The 12,449-nt window shown below is 42.0% G+C and overlaps 1 protein-coding gene across 2 annotated transcripts in view; it reads right to left on the reverse strand.

The window, feature by feature from the left end:
- The window catches only part of jag2b (jagged canonical Notch ligand 2b), a 48,484-nt gene extending 48,045 nt beyond the window's left edge, over nucleotides 1–439 (reverse strand). For both annotated transcript variants that reach the window (XM_080490579.1, XM_080490578.1), the window contains exon 1: nucleotides 140–439. In XM_080490579.1, coding sequence (XP_080346705.1) covers nucleotides 140–208 — 69 coding nt within the window. In that variant the 5' untranslated portion in view covers nucleotides 209–439. The remainder of the gene's footprint in view (nucleotides 1–139) is intronic.
- Between the last annotated feature and the right edge of the window lie 12,010 nt (nucleotides 440–12,449).

Raw genomic sequence — 12,449 nt, forward strand, 5'->3', positions numbered from 1 at the left:
TATCTGCCCACGCCCACCAACTTTTATCCAACGATGGTCATTTTTAAACATTTCATTTCAATGATGTGGAGTAAAATATATCGTTAGATAAAATTACAAAAAAAAACACAAAAAAAAAAAAAAACAGGAGCCTTCTTACCTTGGGCCATAACGTCAATAGCAGACACACTATTGAGAAGCAATTCCTAATCCTGGTGCGATTCCACATGCCTCCGATTAATTAGAGTGACATAGGTGGGGGGAACGATAAGAAAAGACAATCAGCCGCGGACCCGGCGACTAGGTCCTCCCCTCCTGACATGCAAAGATAAAATATTTACATGCGTATTTTGTCCAGCGCGCACGTCCAAGGCTTCACCGATGCGTTACATGCGTGCGTGCGTGCGTGTGTGTGTGAGCAGGCGGCCGTGATGGTCCATGTACAGGAGGATCCAGCAACTGAGATGTTTCGTAGCCACAGCCTGAGGAGACGATGTCTGCTTTGATTGGCAGCTCCGCAAACCACTTACAAATTGGCCTGCGGGCAGTCTCTGAGCCAACCGGATTAAGGGGCGGACAATAGTATAGTAAACCCCACCAGCACCAGCACCACTATCACCCTCCTCCTCCTCCTCCGCCTCCTCCTCCGCCTCTTCCTCCTCCTCCTCCGCCTCCTCCCAAAACTTGAATTATACTGGCTTTCTATTCAGCCTCATTTAGACAAACCGCATTACAGCGCGCAAACAAAGCAGGGGTCGGCTTTAATTAAACGCAGCCGCACAGATATTATAATGAGCACGGTCATTAGTTCATTTCACATCAGGACCTTATCTGCGCTCCATGCCTTTTAATTACGCTCTTAATTGGGCACAAATTTGGACGATTGTTTGAATTTTGGCCAAGAGGCAACCCTTCATTAAAGCTTAAAAACCTTTTTTTGTTGTTGTTTCCCCCCACACCTTTAAGAAAGACGCCTGCACAAGAATCTGCTGTCAGTCTGGATTAATCTGCGACTTTTTGTTGGGATGAATAGAAATAAGATTAGATCACTTGAGTTCTTTCTTAAAATACTTCACCTCTGCTGCTGCAATTATCGAGTGCGTCACATCAATCAATGCAGAGAAAAGTAATGCAGGTTTATTTCACCCCCTTACCAAGAAACGAGGCTTTTTCCTTCTGCTCCTGCAGTATTTATGCCTATATAAAGTACAACGGCCTCGACAACGCTGCACTTTGCAGTATTGCAGCAGTTTAGAGCGCCCTCTACCGTCACGACAATGCAATCCAGTTCAGTGTAAGACATTGAACAAATGTTGCAGGATATGATTAACTGGTCGATATCTTGTACATTGGAAATGTAATATCATAATTATTAGCTTTTCATTAAATGTTTGCCATCAGCTTTATTCTCATTCACAGTTTGCACGGAGCACATAAATCTATACAAACACATTGTGTTTTTTTAGTTGTTCCATGCTTTACACATAACATGCAGGGTATGCAAATCTTGCAGACTGGCAATAAGTACATGTCCTTTCTTCCAGCTGACCCACCTCACCTCTGGTTGTGCATACAGATAGAAAAACATGCAAACAGATGTAAATATTTGCACAAGCAGTCGTGTTATGCTATGGTGAGATTAGCTGGTTAACTGGTGTAGTAAAGAGTAGTGAAATTGGGATTTTTCTTGTATACATTTGATACATTTTTTAAACCTGTGCAATGCTGAATTGGGATGCTCTTACTATGAAAGCGTGGCTTTTCTCCAGGTAGTCCAGGTCTTCTTCTCCTCCTCCTAAACATGTGTTTGCGGCTAACTGATGACACTCCCCTCGAGGTGCGAATGAGTGTCTCTCTGTCCAGGATGCATCCTGCCTTTGCTCACTCAGCTAGGATCGGCTCCAGCGCCCAGCGACCTCCAGTTGGATAAAGTGGTGTAGAAGATGGATGTTGCAGATTTCAACCCCGAGGCCTCACAGTAGGACATTTTCGAGCTGAACCTGCTGGAGCCATTTTGTGTGAGATTGGTATGATCTAATTGTATGGTCAAGAAAATCATTTACACACAGATTGAGGACTTTGACAAATTTAGGCCTCAATTGACCAAACCTTGAAGATTCAAGATACTTTATTCATCACCTTGTGGAAAATATCTTGCTGCATTTAACCGTTCATACTCACAGTTAAGTTAAACAACACATCGGAGCAGTGGGCTGCCTGAGTGCAGCAGTTTGAAGTTAAGGCCTTTGCTCCACAGTCTATAGCAGTGACCCGTCAGCAGTGTGATTCACATCAGTGAACTTCTGGACTAAAAGCTTCCTTCTCCAACTTCCAGGCCAACACACGTCTTTGGAATATTTGAGGAAGACGAAGCATTTAGAGAAAACGCTGTAAAAACACACAGCCTGAGTCTTCTTGATGTGGAGGAACCTCACTAATCACCACAGTATGATACTCGTCCACGATTTCACGGCAAATCCATGACCACACACAGGACAACATGTAAGATGCTACCAGGAGCCACCGTACTCTGGTGTGTGTGACGGGGAGAACAAAAGATAGAGGAGCTGCCAATCAAAGTGTACATGACAGCGACCCCCCCCCCCCCCCCCCCCCCCCCCCCGATCCTCCCTCCATGTCACCATCTCCCTCTCATCAGGCGACTGCCAGCCTGACAGATAGGCCTCGAAGGAGGCTGCCGATATCCTGCGCGGCTGCAGAGCCTTCGACTGGAACATTTCACACGCTGTCACAAGTGCCTGTGAGTGCCTTAAGTTGGATCACACTTGGTAGAGGGCCGTGGGTGGTGAACGGACAACGTGCCTCTGTGTGTGTGTGTGTGTGTGTGTGTGTGTGTGTGTGTGTGTGTGTGTGTGTGTGTGTGTGTGTGTGTGTGTGTGTGTGTGTGTGTGTGTGTGCGTGTGTGTGCGTGCGTGTGTGCGTGTGTGTGTGTGTGTTTAAAATTAAAGAATTAAAGTATTTGGACTGCAGCTCTAAATGTTCTTATATACTTGAACCTGTATGGATTACAAGCCTGCTTTGCATTGCCTTCTAGAGCTGCCACCAATGTGTTTTTGTTGATTTTGAACCATCCTTTATCTGAGTCAAGTAAGCAAATATTAATGTTAGAGGGCCACACGGCCGTGTCGTGGTTTGCGTCCTCACCTCAAACCAATTCAAATCTGGTGTGAGGCCTTTCTAAGTGGAGTTTGTATGTAGGTACTATGATTTCCCCCCACTGCCCAAATACATGTATTTAAGATTAGTTGGTGGGTTTAAATTGCCTGCAGGTGTAAATCTGAGTGTGTATTGTTGTCTGTATTCGTGTTCATCCAAGAAAAGGCTCTCAATAAGTCACTAGTGCATCACAGAGTGAACAAAAGAAAGATATTTATGCATACGCCCACATCTACAGAGGATTTGCTGTCTCCAAACAATTAGAACAGCCATGTACACACAAAGGGAACATGCAAAATGCATATAAAAAACGCTTCACCCAGAATAAAACCACTTCTTCTGATTGTGAGGCGGGAGTGCTCACCATTAGGCCCTCAGTTATTTTATTGTTAAACTAATGGTGGTACTCAGCTGGAGAAGGGGCTTTATTGCACCCGATGAACATCAGCATGTTTGCTTTGCCTCTGTTATGATAGAAATATGATTGATCCTATTTTCAATCTCATGTCTGTATTTAGCTTTCACATATTCAGAACTATTTTCGTGTTGATGTGGAAAAACATGTCAACGCCTTTATTGAATCACTAATATGAGCTTCTCCATTGAACACTTGATTTATTCAATTTGTGGGGCCTTTTCTTGGAACCTGACCCAGAAGAAGCTCATACACTTTGTCATTCAGCTACAAATGCTCTAAAGTCTGTCAGAAATCTCGACCAACAAACGAAAATATGTCAAATCATTCGAGCTGTCCTGGTCTTTTATGAATCCCAGTTTTTATCACTTCAGTCACAGATAATATCCTTACTGCCATAAAAGACTGATATTAGCATCAAAATGAAGTACTTCCTGAATCCTATCACCTACCCCAGGGCCTCAGGCGGTGTGTGCCTACCTTGTCTTCCTGTTTGCATACACCACATGCCTGTGTGTGAGCCGCAGAGAGAGGAGTGTGTGTGTGCAGGAGGAGAAAGGATTATGAGTGGGAGCACTGTGGGGGGTTTGCCAGCCTCCAGGGGGGAGGTGAAGTGGATTTCTTCTCTCATCCATTTTTCATGGCTTTTCTCCTTTCAGATCTCTAGTCTCTGTACATACGGCTGACGGGTCGATTCTCTTTTATCTCTAAGCATCTTTTGGGGACTCTCTGCGTGCGTCTGGTGGCGCTCGGCGGGGTTTGGTGGAGACGGCACGGGTCAAGGGCGAGACACGCTGTTTTTCATCAAGCTCTAATGACTACCTCAGCTCACGAGCTCCTCACATTCTGCTCATTTGCTGACGTCTTCAGTTTTCCTTTTTAAAATTCAGAGGTTGGCAGATTGACTCTCTTTCCCTGACGGCTACAAGATACTCAATTTCACATATTACACCCATGCTTTCCGCAATAAAAATGGCTTCATCTCAGAGGAGGAGGTCCATCCACGTGGACCATGCATAAACAGTGCTGTTTAATGGCCATTTATTTCCCTTGTGAGTTCATTCAAACACATATGTATTTTAAAAGGTTCTTTAAATAATTAATAACCTCTGTTTGTGACCTCTTGGGTTCAGCACAATTGACTGAACTGGTTTTCTGGCCACCCTCCCTCTCCCTTGAGCAACACTGGCCTTTAAATGGCACCTATGATTATATTAACACAATATATTTGGATTTTCCAACTGAACAGACAACACCATGATGATCTCTGTGCTACACATTTACTGGAACATAGAAGCAGACAGACTGCCGTCTTTCTCCTTTGCACATACCATATTTGATGACGATTCCTTGCATCTGTGTGATTCAAATTAAACCAATTAGCCATAACTGCAGTTTAAGCTGTGTATTTTCTCTTCGGCCACAGTTTAATCCTCGGATATAAGAATGGGGAAACCACAACTGCGCTGTATTGAAGCCAGCGGAGGAATGTAGTTTTTCCAGCACACTGATTGTTAAAAACCATAACACAACAAGGCGGTTATGCAAACACTGGTGAGCACAGCCTTAAAAAAGAAAAAAAATAAACTACCCGGCTGGCTGCAGTGTCGTTAGGTGGAGACAATACGGTAGCAACAATGCAGTGCTGTAGCAAATAGAAATGAAATGTGCAGTCCAAAAAGAGCCATGTCAAAATAGAAATACACTACAGAATGATTAATTTGCCTGAGAATCCAAATATTAACTGTTTGAAACAGCAAAATCCGATGATGGTAAGTATTTAGTATGTTAAACATTCTGTTTTGAATATGGTTTATTATAAACAAACCAGTTGGGTAACATGAAGAGAGTGAAAAATGCACATGTAGATGTAGCTCTGCATCTGGAGTTCTTCATGTCCAATGGAGAATAAAACCGTGTTAAACTGAGTGAAAAGCATTTTGGGGAAAGAAGGTTTTATCTCATCTGATCTTGATGAATTCACTTGAGAGTTACTCAATAACCCCCAAAACACCAAAAGAACACTTCCACTTACCATACCTGAGAATTACCTGAGTTTCCAATGTGTGACACCCAATGAAAAGTAGTTGACCTTAATTACGTCCATTCAAAAAACAAAAACCCTGAAACATAATGATCTTGACCTTTCTTTTAATAACTTTTAATAAGTTGTGTTTGCAGGCCGCATTGTTCATGCGTTGCGGTAAGCAGTGCTTTAAGTCAGCATTTGTAACCCTGGTCCGACAAGCCGTGCCATGGACTCCAGCTTAAACCCAGCTGACCTGATTCAATTGCTTTAAGATGCCTAATATCTGCAAGAATGACAACATGCATTGACATATCTGGCCTCAAGATGTACACATCCAATCCTGTAAGTGCTGTAAGTTACGAGATGGGGCCTGTATAGTTCAGACTTGTTTGTCCGGCACATGCAGCTGCCTAATGTATTATATATTAGGCAGCACGTGAACTAATGAAAATAAACTGTATCACGATAAAGAGATAAATCAGTGTCATTCACTTGGTCATAATGTTATGGCTGAACTGTGTAGTTCCCCAGTACTTTTTTTTTTCCCCTTTCCTTTCATTTCTCATGGCTGACTGAGCTATCAAGTGTGTGGAAAGAGCATTTCCGCTGCGATAAAGGCAGACACGTATTCACGGCTGACACAGAGGAGCACCTCTCCTCTGCCCTCATGTTCCGCTCGGCTGACAGTACTGTATGCGGTTGTGTTTTCTCAAGCGCAGAGTTCAGATTTCCTACGGTACATGCTGGTCCGTGTGGCAACGGCACCGCTCAGACGCAAGGATAAGTGACGGACGTTTGCAAATTGACTCGAAAATGCACTGCTGACCTTCAGTGACACTGGAGCGAACTGGGAAGACACACACACACACACACACTCACGGTTTTAAGAATGGGCACAAAGGAAAAGAAACTGTTACAATGTTAACCAGTCGAACAAGTTAATGGCATTTCATAATGTTCTTCTTGCCTTTCCTGCTCTGCTCACGCTTGGCCGTCTCCTCGTTTAACCTTTCAGGCATTTCAAATGAATAGCTCAGAACTCTCCTCTATTCACTGTGTTATCAGGGACATCCTGGCAACTCTATTTTGTTTATACTCTGCAAACATTGTCAACACCGAGGAAGAGCTTCAACAAGGAAACGCTGCAGGCTTGTTCCTAATCCCCCCCCCCCCCCCCAACCTAAATTATTGTCGTTTTTGCTTCCTCAGATAAGATAAGATATGTTGTTCAGATTACCCAGAAGCCGCTGCTTTGACAGTAAATCACTGATGAAAAGATATGATTAATGAGAATATGTTGTGAGTTGTTAAAATTCTTGTTGATCGGTGTAAATTTTCCCAATTCGACTCTTTCCACATGTTGAGACACCAGAAGAGGAGACCAGCGCTAAGCCCTCCCATCCATCTCAGCATGCGCAGCACAGAAACTCATAAATTCACCTCACTGATAAGGCCAGCAGATGCTGCAGAGAGGGCCGCAAAGAGGGAGCAGCAGAACCTCTAAGGTCTGCTTGGTATGGTACTTTAACTCAGAAACAGCTTGAAAGTATTCACCTGGTTCCCGTCTGAGAGTGGTTATCGGTTTCTCCTCTGCTCCTCTTCAAAGCGCCATGACACGATAATCCAAGGCTGAGACCTTCCTTTCTGAGAGCCGAGGGCAGATAAGGAGCGTCGCATATCACATTTGGCTGAAAAACTATGAGACGGTATGTTGTGAATTACTTGATCTAATTAGAAGATTCAAAACCGGTGTGGCGCAACGCTCCAAAATCTCGCTGACTCATCAAGTCAAAACAGTCTTGGTTTATGTCTTTCACCCATCGTGGTTATGACTTCTAACTACCAGAAGGAAAACAAGTAGAGTGACAGTGCAGTGTTATCCAAAGTCAACAACGATGGAAGAGAGAGTTTGGGATGAGCGGATTGATCAAAGATCAAGAATCGAATAGAATAGAATAGAATAGTATAGAATAGAATAGAACGGTGGAGATGTATCTTGTCATCTTATGAGATCAAAAGGCTTGTAAAACAAAAATAAAGATACCAATCACTTAAATGTATGTATTCATTTGAGTCTTTACAAAACACAAACATGTCCTAAACGTATATAAATGTACGTGTACGCATTCTTTTTACACATTCTTCAAGTTGACTTCACAATATAACAATAACCTCAATGTCATGGTTTGTCATGTTGCATCTCTTTTATCATTTCACTCTGATACATGTATTATCTGTGATTATACATGCATGAGGAGAATAGACATGGTGGGAAAGTGTGAATTCCTTCACTAGTATGATAATAGGATTGAAAAAGCAAGAGGAGGGAGGGGTGGATGGATGGATCGTATTCAGGTAAGATGAAATTCAACATTAGTTTTTGGGGGACAAGCGTCCACCACAACCCTGGTTATTGCCAGGAACATGTATGTTTTCTTAAGACAATTAGTTTTGAGGCCTAAACCTTTCCAAACAGCAACAGTGGAAAATCACAAGAAACATGTTTTTTCCAGTCACCATGCACTGTGACTCTTATCTGATAAAACACGTGGAAGCGATGTGAAGGTCTTCACTGCAGACGACGGCCTAAAACGTCTCCTGTCTGTTCAGTGAAAGAGTGTTGGGGAAGCTTCATAGTTTTAACGACTTAAAGTACAATTTATGCTGGTTTTTCCATGAAAATGATGGTTTCCTTGTTGTCTGATATGCGACTGTTCACTTTACCACGCACGTCAGTATGGAGTTGTGCATCCTTCAGCTACAACGCTGAAGAAGAAAAATGAGAACCGTGCGGTATTTGAAACGGTCTCTGCAGAAACAGAGTCGAGTCATTACAGTGGGCAGTTTGATGTTTTAAAGCGCGCGTGCCTCCCATCATGTGTAAGATCTCATTTGCATACAGATGGAGAGTGCGTCGGAGTCTGCTGGACTCATTCTGGCTTTGTGCACCTCAGTGTGTCCTCCGACTGCGGCGCTCGTTACTGGATCTCGACTTTCCCTAAAAGGGCAGGTTTTTTAGATCCCACCTGTGAATGGGCCGCATTGAGAAAGAGAGGGGAGGTAATCCATCTGCTGTGGAATCACACACACACACACACACACACACACACACACACACACACACACACACACACACACACACACACACACACACACACACACACACACACACACACACACACACACACACACACACACACACACACACACACACACACACACACACACACATCCAGATGGTCTCTGGAGAACAGAGACATCCCATGTGTCCAGTTACAACATGAAAGCAACAGGGACGCTATTTAAGGACTGATCCGTCCATTCCCGCAACCCCGCCACCCTCCTGAAGGCTCTCCCCTGCAAGAATACGCTTCATTAGGAAGGTAAAAGAGTAAATGAGCTTCTCAGGCTATTTGTGGAAATTCACGTCGAGGTGATCCAGTCGGTCTTTACATTTTAATCCGTGGACTCAGTCCACGAGTCATTATTTACAAGCTGGATCAAACTACTGTGGTGAAAGGTTTTAAAACTAGTGTGTGTGTGTGTGTTTTTTTTAGTTTTTTTTTTTAGTTTAGATCACCACCTGCCCAGCAACAGACAGCAGGCAGACAAAGTTAGTGACTTGCTGGGAATGAAGTGGAGCATTTGAAGAGCCAGTTATTTCCCACAGGAGTTGGTGGAGATGGAAATAGAGCTGTAGCGTGAGAGAATATTGACCTTCCCATTCATCAGGTGGACAGCAACATGACTCCAAATGAATACTATAGTTGCTCCATGTGTGGGAAGCCTGGATAGGTCTGCTATTAAGTTTATTTCAATGCCCCAGCAACACTGGAAATCTTACCATTTACTTCTTAAATTGAATACACTGCATCTCACGGCGTTTAACATTTCAATAAAATGGAGAAAACAACGGAGTAATTCCACCCGGGGGAGAATAGACATCGTCAAAGGGAGGCGGGGTGTTTTTAACGGACTCTTTGCGTTCTGCGCGGGTGTTAGTAAGAAGGGACTCAACTTGGAAAATGGTGCGGGGTGGCCTGAACCAGCCGAACATTAAGCCTCATCAAATAAGAAAGCCAGGTTCTAAAAGTGGCGACTGCTTCTCGCTGGCCAAACTGAAAACCGAGAGCGAGTACCACAACATAACAAGTCAACTGCCCAGCCGACGTTTGAACAGTGAACAATAAACAAAGCAGAGACGTTTTTTTTTGGCCCAGAGGAAAATCATCTGTGCTGTTTGCTACCGTTTACTACCACTTGAACGCTCCAATGCTTTTTCCAAAATGCACTCTTTGGTGCTTAAGGAAGCAAAATCTCTCCAACATGAGTTGCACAGCAGCAGGAAGCAGAGGATTGAAATGTGGAGGTATCACTAGCAAATGGGTCTAATTATTTATATAAACCACAACTGTGCAGGAAAGAAGCATGTTTTGATGTAAAAAAGAAAATGGGAAGGTGTGTCTTTTGGGACACAATTTATTTACTTTATTGTTTTCTTTGCTTTGTTTGTGGTTATCTAAGCTTGTGAGTTTGTGATTGGTCGACAAAAAGAAAAGTCACAGGATGCAAACAGATGGAGACGGGATAGGAGTTAATGAGCTTATGTTTCTTCCTAGTCCTTTTCGAGCAGGTTTGGTTTTCATTGGAGTTATTGCTTCTGTTTTATGTTCAAAATAAAATAAATCAACACATTTCGTCCTGCACTTCTGTAAAGGACAATACAAACACTTTTTATGAGCTCAGTCGAAACAGGAACACCAAATATGGTCACGCTTCCAATAAAGGGTTAAAAAAATCAACAGCAGTTTAAAAAAAAAAAAAAAAAAAGAGAGAGAGCATATAAATTGAAAGTGAGCTGTTGAAAGCAGTAAAGTTGTCATTTATGTCCTTATAACAACAACTCTACATGAACGACAGCGTTCTTCCTGTTCCCCCTACACACCTCTGCTGAATCCCCTCTGATAAAATCACCCAAGCTTTTATTTTGCCCCTGGCTGAAAGAGAGAAGCCCAGCTTTTCATTTCTATCAGGCAGCCCATCAAGATCAGGGTTTGGAGAATTTACACTTGCTATTGGCTTATCTGCACCGGCGGATTCTTTGCATGAACGTGTCGTCCCGTTTCCTGATCCGTATCTGGGTTTCATCTTATCGCCACCGAGGAACAGTGATACACATCAGCACGGGCTGCATAATGGTCGCTGACAGATTGGCGTAAGCAGCAGCAGAAGAAGAAGTGCGGGAGACAAGCAGACAGAAGTTAATGTGAACATCGCATTGTGTGTAACGAGACATAATTCGGACATTTTAGCCTTGAGACACTTAAATATATGAAATCGTGGTTTACGTCGGGGGGCTGCTCAGTGACACTTTTTCTCAGTCTTTTTTTCATTTACCATCCCCCCCCCCACTGTGAAACATCCATTTTATGAGGTCACGACTGCAAGTTGCAAAACCCAACAAATAATGTATTACTGGCCTATAAGGTGAAAAATGTGACCATTTTACATGTAATAAAGCCAATAATATATACATCATATACAGTCATTTTCATTTGATTGAGATTTTCCCAGTGACACCATGAGGGCCAGTCCAGCAGAGCTAAAGGACCACGTATGACCCCCGGGCCTTATGACGTCCAGGTCTGCCTTTACGTTTAATGAGCATCTTAGTCAAGCGTGATGGGAAGAGCGATGACGAGATCGACGGCTGATTTTTCACACAGCGATGCAGTCACTGGACCAGACTGTCGTGGTGAAAAAGGAAGTTAGTCTGTGATGCTGTGAGCTCTGTCTCCACCACCAGAGCAGGGGTCCGTAACCTTTAAGACCAAAAGAGTCGCTTTCTGTCACTTTCCACCAAATGAAATTTAACTGGAGCAGCAAAACACATTGAACCTTTAAAATTAAAGTTTCATATATAGTTTTGATAAAAGAACATAAATTGTCTTATGTTGCATTTATGAAATTTCAATTACATACATCTTTTTTGTATGTGATTTTAGTTTGAACCTTCTTTTTCTGCATTTTGTTAGACAAGTTTGATATTTTAGGTGTTTTAACCATTTTTAGTTTGATATTTTTTGCCACTTTTAACCTTTTTTGCTTCTTAAATTCTCGTCATTTTAGGGTTTTGTTTAAGGCTGATTTTTAAAATCCTGATGCAAAAAGGAGACGTACAAGAAAAAAACTATTTAAATTCAACACCGCTGTCAGAATTTATAAAAATAAATAAATTTAAGATTCATGTGTGTTTGTGAAGTTTAATACCAATTCAATTTTGTTAATGAATATTGTTGCACTGCCAAGTAATCCTTTAAAAATAAGATGTTACGTACCATATGTTTCGATAAATAAAGTGTGATATTGTAAGCAATCAAAAACACAAATACAATAAGATAAATAATTGGTCGGCATGTTAAAATTATATTGTTTCAGTGGAGGTAAAAAAAACTTTTTAAAAAGGCATAAATCTGATAAAGACCACAAGACAAAAAGAGACATTTTGGGCATCAAGCCCATTTTATTTCAACTTAATGCAGTTTAATCCAACACATTTAGTGCACATGCAAAGTATCATATTTAAATATATACTGTATGTTTGTACCAAGTGTCATGTTTTGAAAGTTAAATATTTCAACATGTAGGTAATAAATTAATTTACCGAAACATTACTAAAAACACTGCCCACAATGTATACACTTTTAATTAAGCTGAAAATACGTGGTAAATTTGTCTTTTTGCGATGTTCATATTTGTACTTTTTATTCAGAAAATAAAAAAATCTTAAAAACGCAATTTCAGCATGAGACACAAGAAAGAAAAAGAAACTCACAAGTCAACTTTTTT

Source organism: Lipophrys pholis (genome assembly GCF_963383615.2).
Source record: "Lipophrys pholis genome assembly, chromosome: 21".
NCBI classification, from domain to species: domain Eukaryota; kingdom Metazoa; phylum Chordata; class Actinopteri; order Blenniiformes; family Blenniidae; genus Lipophrys; species Lipophrys pholis.